We start from the raw sequence: 18739 nt of genomic DNA on the forward strand, positions 1-18739 counted from the left end.
GCAGATGTCTTCATCTCCTTCCCTGGCCACAGAAGACTCTGTGACATCAAAGAGGAGTTCTATAGGATTGCAGGTAAGAGGATCTACAAATTACAGGACAACTGTTAACACATAGTAGGATACTCATTACTTTGTGTGACAGGTTTCCCCAATGTCATTGGTGCAGTGGACTGCACACACATAAGGATAAAAGCCCCCTCAGGTGCCTCAGGTGCCCCCGATTTTGTGAATAGGAAATCCTTTCACAGCATTAATGTTCAGGTGAACATAACTTTTTGATATTGTCCATTGACGAACACTCTGCATTGCCAGTGATGTGCATTGATTGGTGTAATATTCCTCATCTTATGATTTCAGATGGTCTGCAATGCTGACTGTGTGATCAGCAATGTTGTGGCAAAATGGCCTGGCTCAGTCCATGACTCCAGAATCTTTCGGGCCTCTGAAATCTATCAGTGCCTATCACAAGGTAAGCCACACAACCCCTATTTATAACCATCATGGCTGTGTCAAGAATATCACTGTGTTTATGAGGTAGTAATGATGAGATTTTGTGTTGACAGGTGAATTCTCTGGTGTGTTGCTGGGGGTATGGCTGCCAGCCTTTTCTCCTGACACCTTTCACAGACCCCCAGGAAGCACAGCAGGCCTACAACCATGCCCATGCCAGGACCAGGGCCAGAGTTGAAATGACCTTTGGCCTCCTGAAGGCACGCTTTCACTGCCTTCACAAATTAAGGGTCAGCCCTGTTAGGGCATGTGATATTACTGTGGCTTGTGCTGTCCTCCACAATGTGGCCTGCCTGAGGAAGGAGAGGGCCCCCAGAGTGCCACCAGCCATGGACTGGGACAATCCGGCAATCTTCCCTGATGACGACAGTGGTCGGCTGCTGAGGGACCAATATGTGTTGAATTATTTTAGTTAGTATGTGTGCTTTCAATTTTGGTTAAATATGTCCTGCGGTGGCAGAGGAATTTGGTTTTTTTTGGGTTCGTTTTTTGACGAATTTGGCCTCTTATGATGTTTGTGCGGTATACTGTGTGTAATACAAGGCTGCAGGGAGGCTACTGCATCCATTCATTTGTCTCTTCAGTTGATGTGTATGGATTTGTCCTGCATTTATTTTAGTGTGCACACATGCAGGGTGTGTTATACACATTCAAAGGTCTGTATATGTATCATTTTGTATAATATGCTTAGATTCTGTGCTTTCCATCTTGTAGAGTCACTGTGACTTCAGTTTTGAAAGGAGCTGATGGTTTACCTGCTTTGTTTTGTCCTTATTCAATAAAGGAACATAATGTTACACATTGTGTTTTTATATTCATATGGAATGTGTATTTGTTTATATGACAGAGTACTAGGGCCACACTGAAGAAAAAGGATAAAGTCATAAATTTATGAGGCTGGTTCTTTCTGCAGAAAAGCTACATATTGTTTTTACAGTTTTGATACTTATGACAATGTGATACTTAATATTCTGGCACATCAGCATGTCTTTGTTTATGAAACCATACTGAAGTACAATTTCACGAAATGCCCCACATCTGTCATTTTAACAACTGTCCTCCTTTAAAACAACTGGTTACAATATTATGACTTGTGTTTTTTTCCCCTCTGTGGCCCTAATATTCTAGCATTTTATATATAGCCTTATAGTCTATGGGAAACTGTAAATTATCTAATGATAGCAACATCATCTAAAAATCATTTTTTATCCAAAATCATTGAAATTAATGATCACAAACGTTTAAATAACAGTGGGTCTAGTTATATGTGATAACAATGTATAGTGAGCAGTGAAATAACTATTGGTTTCCATTTGTGGTGACTGCTGACTGACATTAGGGATGAGATTAAATAGATCCTGGAATTTAGCCTGGTCTGGAGCAGGCTAGCTCCACAGAATAAATCTCCATGGTAATTTATACCATAACATATCCTCCTGCCCCCTATCCATCTTTAGTGCAACCGGATTACGGATCAATTGAGCCAGGATCACCAAGATATCCTGGCTTAATCCCTTATCCTAGTTTTGTGCAACAGGCCCCAGGCTATAGAAGAAGACAACAGATCTGGGACCAGGCTATAGAAGAAGACAACAGATCTGGGACCAGGCTATAGAAGGAGACAACAGATCTGGGACCAGGCTATAGAAGGAGACAACAGATCTGGGACCAGGCTATAGAAGGAGACAACAGATCTGGGACCAGGCTATAGAAGGAGACAACAGATCTGGGACCAGGCTATAGAAGGAGACAACAGATCTGGGACCAGGCTATAGAAGAAGACAACAGATCTGGGACCAGGCTATAGAAGAGACAACAGATATGGAACCTACCAATGTACTACTAGGCTACCCCAAACACATCACTATAACGTTAGTCATCATCACCTAACAAGGATCCACCAGTGTGGATGTACATGTGATGTACACAGAATGTCTATTGTTAGTCTACAGTGTCTGTGGTGATTTGTCTCTACTACAGATCTGCATTTGTCAACATGATAAAGAGTTGGTGTTGGCTATGCAAATAGCCAGTGGCACATCATGTTCCTCAACTAGCTCCTTCCACTTGATTGACTGTATCTATATGGCTGCGTTCACACAGGCAAACCAATTATGATATTTTTCCCACTAATTGGTCTTCGGTAACCCTGTCTTTGGATAGTCCATCTGTATATGCTCTACAGCACATATGTCAGAGTCAAGGCCCGCGGGCCACATCCGGCCCGCAAGAAGGTTTTTTACGGCCCCTGGGATGATCTTGATTTATTATTAGAACCGGCCCGCAGCAAGCCGGCAGCCCGCAGATCTTTTACACGCACCAATACTACATTTCCCACAATGCAAAGGTGACGCACCGAGCAGTAGGCTGCTTCATTTCAATATTTATTGGCACAGCAGTCGTCAGCATCACAGTAAAATTAACTTTCAGATACCCATCAAAAATGGCAAAACGGAAGGTGGATACTGAGAACCGGGGGTTTCAAACAAGGTGGGAGTCGGAGTATATGTTCACGAAGGTAGCTGGAAAACCTGTGTGTCTTCTGTGTGGAGAAAGTGTGGCGGTACTGAAAGAGTATAATCTGAGACGACATTATGAAACGAAACACGCGGACAAAAACAAGAATATGGACATGGAACAAAGGCTACAAAAGGCAGAGGAATTAAAACGAGGCCTCAAATCTCGACAGGCTCTGTTCAAAAAAGCCAAATCACAAGGCCAGGCTGCTGTCAAGGCCAGTTTTATTTTGGCAGAAGAGATCGCTAAATCAGCCCGGCCATTTACGGAGGGGGATTTCATCAAAAACTGCATGATTAAAGTTTGTGACGAAGTTTGCCCAGAAAAAAGGCAACTCTTTTTAAATGTGAGTCTGAGCAGAAACACCATTGCCGAGAGAGTAGACCAGTTGTCCATCAATCTAAAAGAGCAGCTTGTGAAAAAGGGAAAAGATTTTATTGCATATTCCTTGGCTGTGGATGAGAGCACCGACATTTCTGACATTGCCCAGTTGTCAATTTTCATCCGCGGAGTGGACTCCAACCTAAGCGTGACAGAGGAGTTTTTGGCTTTACGTCCTATGCATGGCACAACTACGGGGCATGATTTGTATGAAGAGGTGTCAAGATGTGTAAATGAGATGGAGCTGCCTTGGGAAAAACTCGTGGGTTTGACAACCGACGGAGCACCTGCGATGTGTGGACACAGGAGCGGACTGGTGGCGAAGATACGGGAAAAGATGCAAGAGGAAAACGCGACAGGTGAGCTGACAGCTTATCATTGTATCATACACCAGGAAGCGTTGTGCGGTAAAGCCTTGAAAATGGAGCATGTAATGAGCATCATCACGCGCACAGTTAACTTTATCAGAGCCAAAGGTTTGAATCACCGCCAGTTCAAGGCATTTCTGACGGAGTTAGAAACGGAGCATGGTGATTTGCCTTATCACACAGAGGTGCGATGGCTAAGCCAGGGAAAGGTGCTTCAAAGATGTTTCGAGCTTCGTGAGGAGATTTGTCTGTTCTTGGACAGCAAAGGGAAAGACACAACACAACTCCGAGACGAAATGTTTCTGTGTGAAATGGCTTTTCTGTGTGACATTACGAGTCATCTGAATGCAATAAACTTGCAGCTGCAGGGTCGGGATCGTGTCATCTCTGATATGTACAGTACAGTGAAGGCATTTAAAACCAAACTGACTCTGTGGGAGACGCAGATGCGGAAAGAAAATTTGAGCCACTTTCCCAGCTGCCAGACCATGAAAGAGAAGCTCTCTACCAGTGCGTTCCCGAGCACACAGTTGGCTGATAAAATAGGTATGCTTGCCGCTGACTTTCGACGCCGATTTGCTGACTTTGAAGCACAAAAAAGCAGGTTGGAACTGCTCGGTAACCCATTTGCTGTTGACGTGGAAAGCTCACCACCAAACCTCCAAATGGAGTTGATTGACCTCCAATGCAATGATGCACTGAGGGCAAAATATGCGGCAGTGGGTGCTGCGGAGTTCGCCCGTTTCCTCCCCGGCACAATGCCCCAGCTGCGCATCCAGGCTGCTCAAACGTTGTCTATGTTTGGCAGCACATACCTGTGTGAACAACTGTTTTCTTTGATGAACCTGAACAAAACATCACACAGAAGTCGACTTACTGCTGAACACCTCCACTCAATTCTGAGGATTTCTTCAGCTCAGAGCCTTACCCCGAACATTGATGAACTTGTGGAAAAGATGGGACATCACCAAGTATCACCCTCAACCTCAAACAAGTGAACATTACTGTGCAATCACATATTTAGAGTTTTTACTCAGTTCAAGTTTAAAAGTTAAAATTTAATATTTGTTTTCACTGCATGTTACTTCTCCTTAAACAAAGTGTTGTTTTTGATGAATAGATTTTTGCACTTTATTTTTTTGTATTTCAATCCAATTATATTTTAAAAATATTTCAGTTGAGTGGATGATAGAAAATTGCTATTATTGTTTTTTCTTTGAAGTAAATTTAGCCCACTTTTGCTAAAATAGAAAATATAGTCTACTGATGGTGCCTTGAATACCGGTTTCTTTCATTTAATGTTCATGTTATGGGGATATTTATATAAAGGAAATTTGTCTTTTGTGTCTGTTGAAAATTAAAGATTACTGACAGAGCCATAAGAAAATATTGCTTTATTTATCTGATCATATTGTAATATATTTGTTAGGTTTTCAGTAGGTTCAATTAGGTTCACTAGACTATATGCGTCATTTAAAAAATTTTCAATGAACATTCGAACAGTCTGGCCCTCGTCTTGTAGCTGATTTTTTTATTTGGCCCTCCGTCCATTTGACTTTGACACCCCTGCTCTACAGGCTATCAGTAACATTTAAACTAACTATCTACTAAACCTGAACTTAACCCTTTTTCTAAACCTAAACCATAACCCTGATCCTAAACCTAACCATAACCCTAATCCTAAACCTAACCCTTATTCTAAGCCTAACCCTTATTCTAAACCTTCTCAAGCAAATGCTTATCAACAGATAGCTTGTTGATAGTAATGACCATCTGTAAACCATCTACAGATGGACTATTCAGACTATCCAAATAATGTGTGACCTGGTCATTGACTTTGTCCCCAATACTTGAAAAGGCACCGAGCAAACTAGATGAAGTGATGATAGACATCTTAGTAACACAACTCTATTACTGTATTATGAGCTAGCTGTGTGTGTATCGTGCCATGGGCATTACTGCGGTGGGATTGATGACTAGCTGGCTGTATTGAGCTGTGTAGGGGGGGTCGGCCGGTAGAGGAGGGGAGACAGTCATGCATATTGAAGCCCCTGGAGGGGGTCAACATCTGATCTCAGCTGGGCCCAATCTCAGATGCAGCCAGTTGTTCATTGAGGCGAGACATCCATGGGTCTGTCTGGTTAACTAAACATGTGTTACTAACAGACTTTCTAAATCTGTGTCAATTCTCTCACTCAAACTCTTTCTCTCCAAGTCTCCACTCTTTGGGCTCAAGTGGATCACATTCTAAACGTTACGGATCCTGGCATGCGTTTGTAAATCATTACATACTTTTGTAATCTGTCAATCGATACAATAATAAACTAGCTAGCTGGATGATTTAGTGTTTTCAAACAATGCTCAAATCCGCTAGCTCACGTTTAGCATTGATGACTCAAAATAGCTGGCTGGTGACATGCAATCAAATGAAAATAATGCACGTCTCGTTTCTTACCTCGTTGACTCCGGTTGCTGCAGACCGGTGATTTTATGAATATTAGGACGTTATCTATATGATAGTCTTCGATTCACAGTTTCGCTGATTTTGATGTGATCTATTTTCCCTTTCTCTCCCTGACCTCCAATCCGTTTACTGTATAAATACATCCAGCTTGTCTTGCATCAAGCCGACGTGAACGGTGTATGTGCGCAACCTAGTTTATGGCCAACCATGTATCCTATCAGTCAAGCATCATTCTCAGCTTCTGTTACACATCATGGACGACACGCATTGCCCATTTAAACGCACAATACGTTCATTTTACTTAGATAACAACAATAAAGATAAAGATGTGAGTGTATACAGTGTCATTTCCTATAGGGCCTCATTATTTGACATGATGAGACTTTCCTGAGTCTCCTCTGGTGGTGAGTTATAGTTAGTTACCTGGTTGCCAGTCTTTTTTAGCTAACAATCCACACCTTGTAGAACAAACACCATGTCATTTATTTAACCTTTATTTTATCAGGGAGTCATACCAAGACCATGGTCTCGTTTACAGATGAGCTCTAAATTTACATACATCACAAAGAATACACACCTCCAAATATAAATACAAAATGCAAGCAGAAAGAAAAACATGGTCATAAAAAACCAACACATGAATCAGTAATGAAGTCATGTACCGAAGAACCTCCAAAGGAGTGGAACGTTAGCGACTGGCAACCAGTCTAAATTATAGTTACTACCACACACAAAACAACTTCATAGAGCTTTACTGACCTCTAGCGGTGGTATAGCTGAAATGTCGCTATTTATTAAGCCAAGGCAGCAGCTACTCTTCCTGGGGTCCAACAAAATGAAGGCAACATTACAATTCATTCATGACAGATTTCACAACATATTAAGTTTGTGCTTTCAGGCCTCTACTCTACTACCACATATCTATAACACAAAATACATGTGTACATATGGTGCGTATCACATCAAATCAAATTGTATTTGTCACATGCACCGAATACAACAGGTGTAGTAGACCTTACAGTGAAATGCTGAATACAACAGGTGTAGTAGACCTTACAGTGAACTGCTGAATACAACAGGTGTAGTAGACCTTACAGTGAAATGCTGAATACAACAGGTGTAGTAGACCTCACAGTGAAATGCTGAATACAACAGGTGTAGTAGACCTCACAGTGAAATGCTGAATACAACAGGTGTAGTAGACCTTACAGTGAAATGCTGAATACAACAGGTGTAGTAGACCTTACAGTGAAATGCTGAATACAACAGGTGTAGTAGACCTTACAGTGAAATGCTGAATACAACAGGTGTAGTAGACCTTACAGTGAACTGCTGAATACAACAGGTGTAGTAGACCTTATAGTGAAATGCTGAATACAACAGGTGTAGTAGACCTTACAGTGAACTGCTGAATACAACAGGTGTAGTAGACCTTACAGTGAAATGCTGAATACAACAGGTGTAGTAGACCTTACAGTGAACTGCTGAATACAACAGGTGTAGTAGACCTTACAGTGAAATGCTGAATACAACAGGTGTAGTAGACCTTACAGTGAACTGCTGAATACAACAGGTGTAGTAGACCTTACAGTGAAATGCTGAATACAACAGGTGTAGTAGACCTTACAGTGAACTGCTGAATACAACAGGTGTAGTAGACCTTACAGTGAACTGCTGAATACAACAGGTGTAGTAGACCTTACAGTGAACTGCTGAATACAACAGGTGTAGTAGACCTTACAGTGAAATGCTGAATACAACAGGTGTAGTAGACCTTACAGTGAAATGCTGAATACAACAGGTGTAGTAGACCTTACAGTGAAATGCTGAATACAACAGGTGTATTAGACCTCACAGTGAACTGCTGAATACAACAGGTGTAGTAGACCTTACAGTGAAATGCTGAATACAACAGGTGTATTAGACCTCACAGTGAAATGCTGAATACAACAGGTGTAGTAGACCTTACAGTGAACTGCTTACTTACAAGCCCTTAACCAACAATGCATTTTTAAGAAAATACCTTAAAAAGTAAGAGATAAGAATAACAAATAATTAAAAATCAGCAGTAAATAACATTATCGAGGCTATATACAGGAGGTACCAGTACATATCAATAGTGGGGCTATATACAGGAGGTACCAGTACATATCAATAGTGGGGCTATATACAGGAGGTACCAGTACATATCAATAGTGGGGCTATATACAGGAGGTACCAGTACATATCAATAGTGGGGCTATATACAGGAGGTACCAGTACATATCAATAGTGGGGCTATATACAGGAGGTACCAGTACATATCAATAGTGGGGCTATATACAGGAGGTACCAGTGCATATCAATAGTGGGGCTATATACAGGAGGTACCGGCACCGGTGTCGAGGTAATGGAGGTAATTATGTAGAGGTAGGTAGAGTTATTAAAGTGTCTATGCATAGATTATAACAGAGAGTAGCAGCAGTGTAGAAGAGGGGGGGGGGGGGGGGGGGGGGCAACACAAATAGTCTGGGTAGACATTTGATTAGCTGGGCAGGAGTGTTATGGCTTGGGGGTAGAAGCTGTTTAGAACCTCTTGGACCCAGACTTGGCGCTCCGGTACTGCTTGCCATGCAGTAGCACAGAGAACAGTCTATGACTAGGGTGGCTGGAGTCTTTGACAATTTTTAGGGCCTTCCTCTGACAACGCCTGATATATAGGTCCTGGATGGCAAGAAGCTTGGCCCCAGTGATGTACTGGGCCGTACGCACTACCCTCTGTAGTGCCTTGCGGTCGGGGGCCGAGCAGTGTCCATACCAGGCAGTGATGCAACCAGTTCTCGATGGTGCATCTGTAAAACCTTTTGAGGATCTGAGGACCCATGCCAAATATTTTCAGTCTCCTGAGGGGCAATATGTTTTGTCGTGCCCTCTTCACGACTGTCTTGGTGTGTTTGGACCATGTTAGTTTGTTGGTGATGTGGCCCCCACGAACTTGAAGCTCTCAACCTGCTCCACTACAGCCCCATCGATGAGAATGGGGGTGTGCTCGGACCTTCTTTTCCTGCAGTCCACAATCATCTCCTTTGTCTTGATCACATTGAGGGAGAGATTGTTGTCCTGGCACCACACGGCCAGGTCTCTGACCTCCTCCCTATGTGCTGTCTCATGGTTGTTGGTGATCAGGCACTGTTGTGTCAGCAGCAAACTTAATGATGGTGTTGGAGTCATGCCTGACCGTGCAGTCATGAGTGAACAGGGAGTACAGGAGGGGACTGAGCACGAACCCCTGAGGGGCCCCAGTGTTGAGGATCAGTGTGGCGGAAGTGTTGTTACCTACCCTTACCACCTGGGGGCGGCCCGTCAGGAAGTCCAGGATCCAGTTGCAGAGGGAGGTGTTTAAGTCCCATGGTCCTTGGCTTAGTGATGAGCTTTGAGGGCACTATGGTGTTGAATGCTGAGCTGCAGTCAATGAATATCATTCTCACATAGGGGTTCCTTTTGTCCAGGTGGGAAAGGACAATGTGGAGCGCAATAGAGATTGCATCATCTGCGTATGTTATCGTGTGTTTGCATGCATGTGTCTATGTTTGTGTTGCTTCACAGTACCTGCTGTTCCATAAGGAATTGTATTTTTTATCTAATTTTACTTCTGGCATGAGTTACTTGATGTGGAATAGAGTTCCATGTAGTTATGGCTCTATGTAGTACTGTGCGCCTCACATAGTCTGCTCTGGACTTGGGGATTGTGAAAAGACCTCTGGTGGCATGTCCGAGCTATGTGCCAGTAGTTCAAACAGACAGCTCGGTGCATTCAACATGTCACAATACCTCTCACAAATACAAGTACAGTCTGAAACTAACAGCAGCTCTGCGTTGTGTTGCTGTCATTTATTTATAAAATCTGCTGGGGATATTCTTTAGGAACTTTACGGTAAAGGCCCTGTATCCTCAAATACGGGATATCGTGATTGACATTACATTGGTCCAATAGTTGGAACGATCATTTTATCAATAACCAATAGGTATTTATGTTGGGCGGGATCTTACCTTGCGTGCAAGTAAAGGGAAAAAATCAGAAATCAGCCGTTCAAACTAGCTAATATTTACGAACGGTCATGTAGTTAATATTGATGATGGATTATCGAAAATTAACGGTGGATACGGAGACAGAAACTCTGATCATCACTAAACACAACATCAGGTAGGTTGCTGCAACGCGTTGTGGTGTTTGCTAGAATTACTAACGTTAGCTATTTTAGCAAACGCCAGTTAACTTTAGCGAGCTAACTAGCCATTCTGAAAATGTAGATGTTTATCTGTTTTGCAAATAATGTTAGCTTATTAGCTAAACATTTCTATTTAAAAAATGTCACGCTAGTTAGTTTGCTATATGACATTTCTAAGTAACGTTAGGTGCAACTAGCTGCAGCTGTGTTAAAATAAGGTTCCAGTTGTGACGGTATTGTTCGGCCTCGCAGAAGAACTTGTCATTAGTGACATTGTAAATGTGTGGGTCTGACTGTATCTAGACAGCTAGCTAACTCGTGTGTGCCGTTTGAATGCACAATAAAGGTGCATCATGGCTGTATTCTCTCTGACCCTTTCTTCCCAGGGACCGGCAACCTCTATTTCTACTGTAGGGGTACTACCAGTGTACCTGTGGGGCCACCATGTCTCTTGCTCAGAGAGTCCTCCTCACCTGGATCTTCACCCTGGCCTTCCTCATCATGCTCGTCCTCAAACTAGATGGCAAAGTCCACTGGAACTGGTTCCTCACCTTTCTACCCGTATGGATCTTCGACGGCATCCTCCTCCTCATGTTACTCGTCAAGATGGTCGCCAGGTGTAAAGCGGGACACGACCCTCGTAACGGCTCCCAGGACCTGAAGAAGAAGGCCTGGTACCTGGCGTCCATGCTGCTGAAGCTGGGCTTCTGTCTGACGCTGTGCGCCCGGCTGGAGAAGCTTACCCATATCAAGCTCACCTTTGTGTGTATTCCTCTGTGGTGCATGTTGCTGGGAGCCATGGTGGAGCTGGGCTATAACATCTTCCCCGAGAGGAGAGAGGCATGAGCGATGGATTGAGGAGAATGGAAAGGAGGAGGCTCTTCAGAGAAGGCTGGAAGGAACACACACAAACCTAATTCTTTAGTGTGGTTATTTCAGCTGTTTGCGAAATCACAAACTCTCCTTCGTTATGACATGAAGTGTTATCCCGTTGACCAAGCTTTGCTCTCGTGCCAACAGTACTGCTTATCAGAGAACAGATCAGAGACTGTGCCTTCAGGAGGTTATAAAACGGATGTAAATGGTACAGGTCATGTAGATGTCAGATAAACTAATACAATCTAGCAAAGACATGTCACATTGCTAGCTAAGGATTTCCAGACATTTTCCTTGACGTCAGCATCTTTTGTGTTGTAAAATCTTTCATACTTTGTGGAACGACAAATGATTGTCGTAGTGTTTGGAAGACGGGGCTCTTCCTATGTAAAGCCATTCAGTTTAAATGTGATCTACCTGTAGTGTTTGGAAGATGGGGCTCTTCCTATGTAAAGCCATTCAGTGTTTTGTGCCATTCAGTTAAAATGTGATCTACCTGTAGTGTTACTGTCTCCATTTAATTTTCACCATTTGAATAGTTGATTTTGACATCAATCTGCATATAATTTATTATTTTCCTTTCAGTATTGTGTGAATGGATGTCACTGTTCCAAACTAAAACATGCTCTGATTTTGTTTATGGTGCCTTGTGAGCTGTTGACTCCAGCATCAGAATAGATGAGCAGGCAAGTCTCAATGCACTACCAGTTGTATTGGAAAGATGGCAGTAGCAGCATGTTGGCCTACTTGTGTTCAATGCAATCCTCGACAGTGCAATAATCAGTTGTAATACTGGGCTGTTTTGAGGATGTATCAAAGAACTTTACAACTTGCACAGACTGAACAGCCTCATTCCATGTACTCTCAGTTCAGTAAATGTGTACTACTAACATAAAATGTCTCAACCATGATGCATTTGGGGGGGGGGGGTATTTATCCCTCACTCTGAAAGGAGACTGAATGTGTTCTCCGTGCCTGCCCTTTTTTTAAAGGACACATTTGTCCTGACATTCACACACACATGCATAAACATCTTCCTCCACGGTCTGTGTGTCAGGGCTACACTCTCCCATTGGGCTGCCTCCCAACCCCTCAGGTCCTTCTGTATGCCACACCCTCTTTGGATAGCCCCATAGGGCTCTGGTCAACAGTAGTGCACTATAGAAAACAGGGTGCCGTTTGGGACACACCCTGTGACTGGACCAAGAGTTTGAGGCTCGCCCATCACACTAATCTGATTATCTGACATTCAAACCATGTGGGGCCAGGGCAGTCTGTCATAGCTTCTAGCGAGGTCTCTGTTGGGCGTGTACTGCTACTGCACATTCTGATCAGCAGCTCTTCTGTGTTTCATTTCCCAGCGCGCCACGGCTATAATCTCACATACCAGAACTGCTGAGCTCATCGCCGCTGAGTGCAGTGTGTGGGCGGCTTGCATAACACACACAGACAGAAGTAGCAGAGGGCTGAAATGTGCTTCTGCAGATCACACACTGAACTGTCTCCACGCAGACATTCATCTTATTGGAGATTGTTGTGCAGAAATAAATTGCCTGTTTCAGATGAGTGGCAAGTTGAATCCCAAATATACACACTTCTTGACTTGAGCCCAACACGTCTCTATTGCACAATGATACCTGTTAAAGATGAAAGGGATGGTCTTATCAGTTGAAGTTGGAACCTAAAAGGCCATGATGTCAGATATGAACCATTGATCTGTGTGTCTGTTGGAGCCCCATGATCAAACATCACTCATAACATTAACATTTTTTTCAATTTTCACCTAAAATGACCCAAATCTAACTGCCTGTAGAACAGGACCTCTTGATACATTCAAGAGCTCCATGATCACCACTCGTAACGTTAACCTTTATTAAGAGCTCCATATTTATGTAGAAATCACACTACAAGTTTTTCTCCTTACAAAAAGTTATTTACACTACAGTGCTGACAATTAAAATCGAACAGAAAATTATGAAAACTAAAAAGCTTCCTTGATATAAATAAGCCTCTGAGGGGGAACAAAAAAAAGCCTGGAGTAAATCCTTTAAAATAATGTCTCATCATCTTACAAAAAATATATATATGTTAATGTCAGCTCTAATAATAATCCATCTATAACCTAAAACTAAAATATATTATTTAAGGACCTGTATGTTTGTCAGACCTGCAGAGTACCAGTGCTTCTGGCCCTAAGTGCTTTGACAGTTCACAGATATTAGCCTGAGTCCCAGATCAGTTTATGCGTTCTTGCCAAGCCAACTCCTACTGTACGGTCAACAATGAGACAAGACAATACAAACTGATCTGGGACCAGGCTACACAGTTATGGACAGGCACTGAGGAATGTTACATTTGCAATGTATTCATTCGGTAACAGAACAGAGCAAGTGTGCATCCTAAAGGGTACCCTATGTCCAATATAGTGCACTACTTTTGATCAGATCTCTCTCCTATGGGCCCTGGTCACAAAGTAGATCCCTATGTAGGGAATAGGGCACCATTTAGGATGCAGACCCAACAGAGCTTTACGTGTCCCTTAGAATACATCACACACCGTGCTGATATCATGGTTTAATGTCTGTCTTCTCCTTCCTTTAGATGGGATTAAAACAGAACCCCGAAGAGCCATTTTAAAACACTATGTACAAAGATCAGTAGAAACAGTCTTTCTGGTGCTGCTCATGCAGGTGGTGTTTAAAGGAGAGGGAGGAGCGGTGCGGGGGGCCAGGAGGCCGTGTTTCCGGGGGGGTGACTGGGGCCTTTGTGTAAAGAGAAGTGTCTTTGTCCTGGGGTTTGTCCGGTCTGGGCTGGGGTTGGGCCCGGACCTGGGGTGTAGGGGTCCTGCTCTCTGTGTGGCTGGAGGCCAGGCTTGAAGAAGATAGAAGGGGTGCAGGGGAGGGCGTCAAAAAGGGGATAGGGGTGTGGGTAAGGACAGGGGTATGGGTAAGGGTGTGGGTAAGGATAGGGGTGTGGGTAAGGATAGGGATATGGGTAGGGGTGTGGGTAAGGATAGGGGTGTGGTTAAGGACAGGGGTGTGGGTAAGGGTAGGGGTATGGGTAGGGGTGTGGGTAGGGGTAGGGGTGTGGGTAAGGATAGGGATATGGGTAGGGGTGTGGGTAAGGACAGGGGTGTGGCAGGGTTTGCGTGAGGGAGAGGGACAGGGGGTACGAGTGGAAGCCGGGCTGGGTTTGAAGGGGGGAGAGGGACTGGGGGTACGAGTGGAAGCCGGGCTGGGTTTGAAGGGGGGAGAGTGTGTAGAAGTGGGACTAGATTTGGGAGAGGGGGTACAAGAGGATGACGGACTGGGTTTGGGAGAGGATGGGGGGGTGGAGGTGGGGGAGGGTTTGAGTGAGGAAGACAAGGAAGAGTGTGTGGTAGTGGTTTGATATAATTCTGAGTGATGGTGGTGGTGGTAGTAGTGGGGATGATGGTGATGTGATTTGGGCTTGGTGTCCTGGAAAGAGGATTTGGAGGGAGTTGGTAGGGGGGCGATGGGTGAGGTGACAGAGGGCTTGGGCAGCCTTATATCCGCAGGTTGAGGTTCCACTTTGACCTCCGGGTGGGCAGTGTCTCTGTCTGTGGGGGGTTTGGGGTCCGTGAGAGGAGCTGTGGTCCCTCCCATCAAGGCATCCCCAAACTGCTCCTGTTTGACTCGTAGCGTCGACACGTCCACCTTCCTCTCCTCCTCGGCCGGAGGCTCTTGGTGGTATTGTTTTAAGCGGATGTGCCATGCCAGGCTGCAGACAGCAGAGACCGTCTTGAACTGATGAACCACACTACGAGGGATGTAGTAGATGTCGTTGTCGTACAGCTGGATACGGGCGTAGCGGATCCCCTCGCGTCTCAGCTGGTTCAGCTTAGCGTCGTCCACCCACTGCACACACTGAGGGAGAGAGAGAGAGAGAGTTAAGACAGTGTACTGGAGGAGAAGATCCACTGAGCTGTTCCCATATTGTTCTAAACCAGGGGAGTAGTTGAATCACTAGTGCTGAAGGATCCAGCTCTGGGTTGAACATGTGTAAAGCAAACGCAGAAGGATGCTGTGAAATCACCTCTCAGCTGCTCCTAACTAAAACAAAACGGCAGCTTAAGAGACACTAATGGAGGACAGGCCCTGAGACCTCCTGGAGGGTCTCTTTAATGGAGGACAGGCCCTGAGCCCTCCTGGAGGGTCTCTTTAATGGAGGACAGGCCCTGAGACCTCCTGGAGGGTCTCTTTAATGGAGGACAGGCCCTGAGCCCTCCTGGAGGGTCTCTTTAATGGAGGACAGGCCCTGAGCCCTCCTGGAGGGTCTCTTTAATGGAGCACAGGCCCTGAGTCCTCCTGGAGGGTCTCTTTAATGGCGGACAGGCCCTGAGCCCCCCTGGAGGGTCTCTTTAATGGAGAACAGGCCCTGAGCCCTCCTGGAGGGTCTCTTTAATGGAGGACAGGCCCTGAGCCCTCCTGGAGGGTCTCTTTAATGGAGGACAGGCCCTGAGCCCCCCTGGAGGGTCTCTTTTAAAAACCTCTCAGATGTCAAGTCCCCTGTTTTGGGGAGCTGCATGGTTCTGTTACCGGTTACAACTGACATTTTGGCTTATAAATCGATCTGTGGACACCGTAGATGGAAATGGCTTGCATTGAGCGGTAGCCCTGATTCTCACAGACGCCTGTGTAAAGGAGGGTGTGAAATCTGACACCATTTGAAGCTGGGATGTCCCTCCAAATCTGTCATTCACCCTTCCGACTGTCCATCAAGTCCAGGCTGAACTCTACATCACAGCCACTAACACCACATATGTCTGCAATCCTTACATCGTAGCGCAGCAGAAAATAGTAGTTGTCGATTTATAGCCAGTAATCTAAAATAATTCATAGATTTGAAACAAACAAAACAACTTTGTCATAGAATGACAATATTAATATGAGTTGAAAGGAGAGTTCCTAGCGAGTTCAGGAAGCCAAGCTAGGAGCTCTGAGACGTTCACATGGATGGAGGCAGAAGGTTTGATCAAGAGAGAAAACATACTAATTTTCTCCAACACTAAAACATACAAATATGTTTTTCACAGTTATAAGGAAGGTGAAATCTTAGTCATTTTTATCATTTGATTATACTATATTTAGAAAGCATATATATATTACAAGCCTTATTCATAGTTTTGTTGAATAGGAAATATGTTATATTTGTTGTATAAATACGTTATATTTGTACTGTGTACTTGAACTTGTGTCATCACAAGTGCCGCCACCTCAGCCATTTAAAACTGTTTTTTACCGTAAAGGTGAGATATGAACCTTTCCTGGAGTATGCAGCATTACTAGTCATTGTTTCTGGCCCTGTCATGATAAATCATTACTTTGGAGATTACATAGATTACATTTACCTGGTTAATGTAAGACCTGAACCCTCCTGGAGGATTACTTTAATGTAGGCCCTGAACCCTCCTGGAGGATCACTTTAATGTAGGCCCTGAACCCTCCTGGAGGATCACTTTAATGTAGGACAGGCCCTGAACCCTCCTGGAGGATTACTTTAATGTAGGCCCTGAACCCTCCTGGAGGATCACTTTAATGTAGGCCCTGAACCCTCCTGGAGGATCACTTTAATGTAGGACAGGCCCTGAACCCTCCTGGAGGATTACTTTAATGTAGGCCCTGAACCCTCCTGGAGGATCACTTTAATGTAGGCCCTGAACCCTCCTGGAGGATCACTTTAATGTAGGACAGTCCCTGAACCCTCCTGGAGGATTACTTTAATGTAGGCCCTGAACCCTCCTGGAGGATCACTTTAATGTAGGCCCTGAACCCTCCTGGAGGATTACTTTAATGTAGGCCCTGAACCCTCCTGGAGGATTACTTTAAAGTAGGCCCTGAACCCTCCTGGAGGATTACTTTAATGTAGGACAGGACCTGAACCCTCCTGGAGGATAACTTTAATGTAGGACAGGCCCTGAACCCTCCTGGAGGATTACTTTAAAGTAGGCCCTGAACCCTCCTGGAGGATTACTTTAATGTAGGACAGGACCTGAACCCTCCTGGAGGATAACTTTAATGTAGGACAGGCCCTGAACCCTCCTGGAGGATTACTTTAATGTAGGCCCTGAACCCTCCTGGAGGATTACTTTAAAGTAGGCCCTGAACCCTCCTGGAGGATTACTTTAATGTAGGACAGGACCTGAACCCTCCTGGAGGATAACTTTAATGTAGGACAGGCCCTGAACCCTCCTGGAGGATTACTTTAATGTAGGACAGGCCCTGAACCCTCCTGGAGGATCACTTTAATGTAGGACAGGCCCTGAACCCTCCTGGAGGATTACTTTAATGTAGGACAGGCCCTGAACCCTCCTGGAGGATCACTTTAATGTAGGACAGGCCCTGAACCCTCCTGGAGGATCACTTTAATGTAGGACAGGCCCTGAACCCTCCTGGAGGATCACTTTAATGTAGGCCCTGAACCCTCCTGGAGGATCACTTTAATGTAGGACAGGCCCCGAACCCTCCTTGAGGATTACTTTAAAGTAGGCCCTGAACCCTCCTGGAGGATTACTTTAAAGTAGGCCCTGAACCCTCCTGGAGGATTACTTTAATGTAGGACAGGCCCTGAACCCTCCTGGAGGATTACTTTAATGTAGGACAGGCCCTGAACCCTCCTGGAGGATCACTTTAATGTAGGACAGGCCCTGAACCCTCCTGGAGGATCACTTTAATGTAGGACAGGCCCTGAACCCTCCTGGAGGATCACTTTAATGTAGGACAGGCCCTGAACCCTCCTGGAGGATCACTTTAATGTAGGACAGGCCCTGAACCCTCCTGGAGGATCACTTTAATGTAGGACAGGCCCTGAACCCTCCTGGAGGATCACTTTAATGTAGGACAGGCCCTGAACCCTCCTGGAGGATCACTTTAATGTAGGACAGGCCCTGAACCCTCCTGGAGGATCACTTTAATGTAGGACAGGCCCTGAACCCTCCTGGAGGATCACTTTAATGTAGGACAGGCCCTGAACCCTCCTGGAGGATCACTTTAATGTAGGACAGGCCCTGAACCCTCCTGGAGGATTACTTTAATGTAGGACAGGCACTGAACCCTCCTGGAGGATTACTTTAATGTAGGACAGGCCCTGAACCCTCCTGGAGGATCACTTTAATGTAGGACAGGCCATGAACCCTCCTGGAGGATCACTTTAATGTAGGACAGGCCCTGAACCCTCCTGGAGGATCACTTTAATGTAGGACAAGCCTTGAACCCTCCTGGAGGGTCTCTGTTGAAGACAGCACAGTGTAGTGCCACATCTAGCCAGAGGGTGGCAGTACAGTGCATAGGGCTGTGGATAAGCTACCTTGTTTCATGCAATATCAAATCAAATGTTTTGTCACATGAGCTAAATACAACAGGTGTAGATCTTACAGTGAAATGCTTACTTACAAG

At 44.7% G+C, this 18739-nt stretch overlaps 3 protein-coding genes across 3 annotated transcripts in view; 1 reads left to right on the top strand and 2 right to left on the bottom strand.

Moving 5' to 3' along the window:
• LOC110490361 (protein PHTF2) overlaps nt 1-6405 on the bottom strand; it is a 112697-nt gene extending 106292 nt beyond the window's left edge. Inside the window, 1 exon segment of the mRNA XM_090213404.1 lies at nt 6232-6405. The gene's annotated coding sequence lies outside the window, so the exon portion shown is untranslated.
• Nucleotides 6406-10252: 3847 nt separating this feature from the next.
• LOC110499730 (transmembrane protein 60) lies at nt 10253-11945 on the top strand. Its single transcript, XM_021576788.3, has 2 exons — nt 10253-10423; nt 10835-11945. Exon 2 carries the CDS (start codon nt 10893-10895, stop codon nt 11292-11294), a length of 402 nt encoding a protein of 133 aa, XP_021432463.1. The 5' UTR covers nt 10253-10423; nt 10835-10892; the 3' UTR covers nt 11295-11945.
• A 1237-nt stretch (nt 11946-13182) lies between these two features.
• LOC149972934 (lysine-specific demethylase RSBN1L-like) overlaps nt 13183-18739 on the bottom strand; it is a 107923-nt gene continuing 102366 nt past the window's right edge. The window contains exon 8 of the mRNA XM_090213403.1: nt 13183-15211. Within this exon, the coding sequence (XP_090069529.1) occupies nt 13979-15211 (1233 nt within the window). The 3' untranslated portion in view covers nt 13183-13978. The remainder of the gene's footprint in view (nt 15212-18739) is intronic.

The sequence above is a fragment of the Oncorhynchus mykiss genome, chromosome 21 (assembly GCF_057628025.1).
Source record: "Oncorhynchus mykiss isolate SJ-2025 chromosome 21, ASM5762802v1, whole genome shotgun sequence".
Classification (NCBI taxonomy): Eukaryota; Metazoa; Chordata; class Actinopteri; order Salmoniformes; family Salmonidae; genus Oncorhynchus; species Oncorhynchus mykiss.

Coding starts and splice junctions, on each gene's coding strand:
- LOC110499730 (XM_021576788.3), top strand. CDS start 10,893: ATGTCTCTTGCTCAGAGAGTCCTCCTCACCTGGATCTTCACCCTGGCC.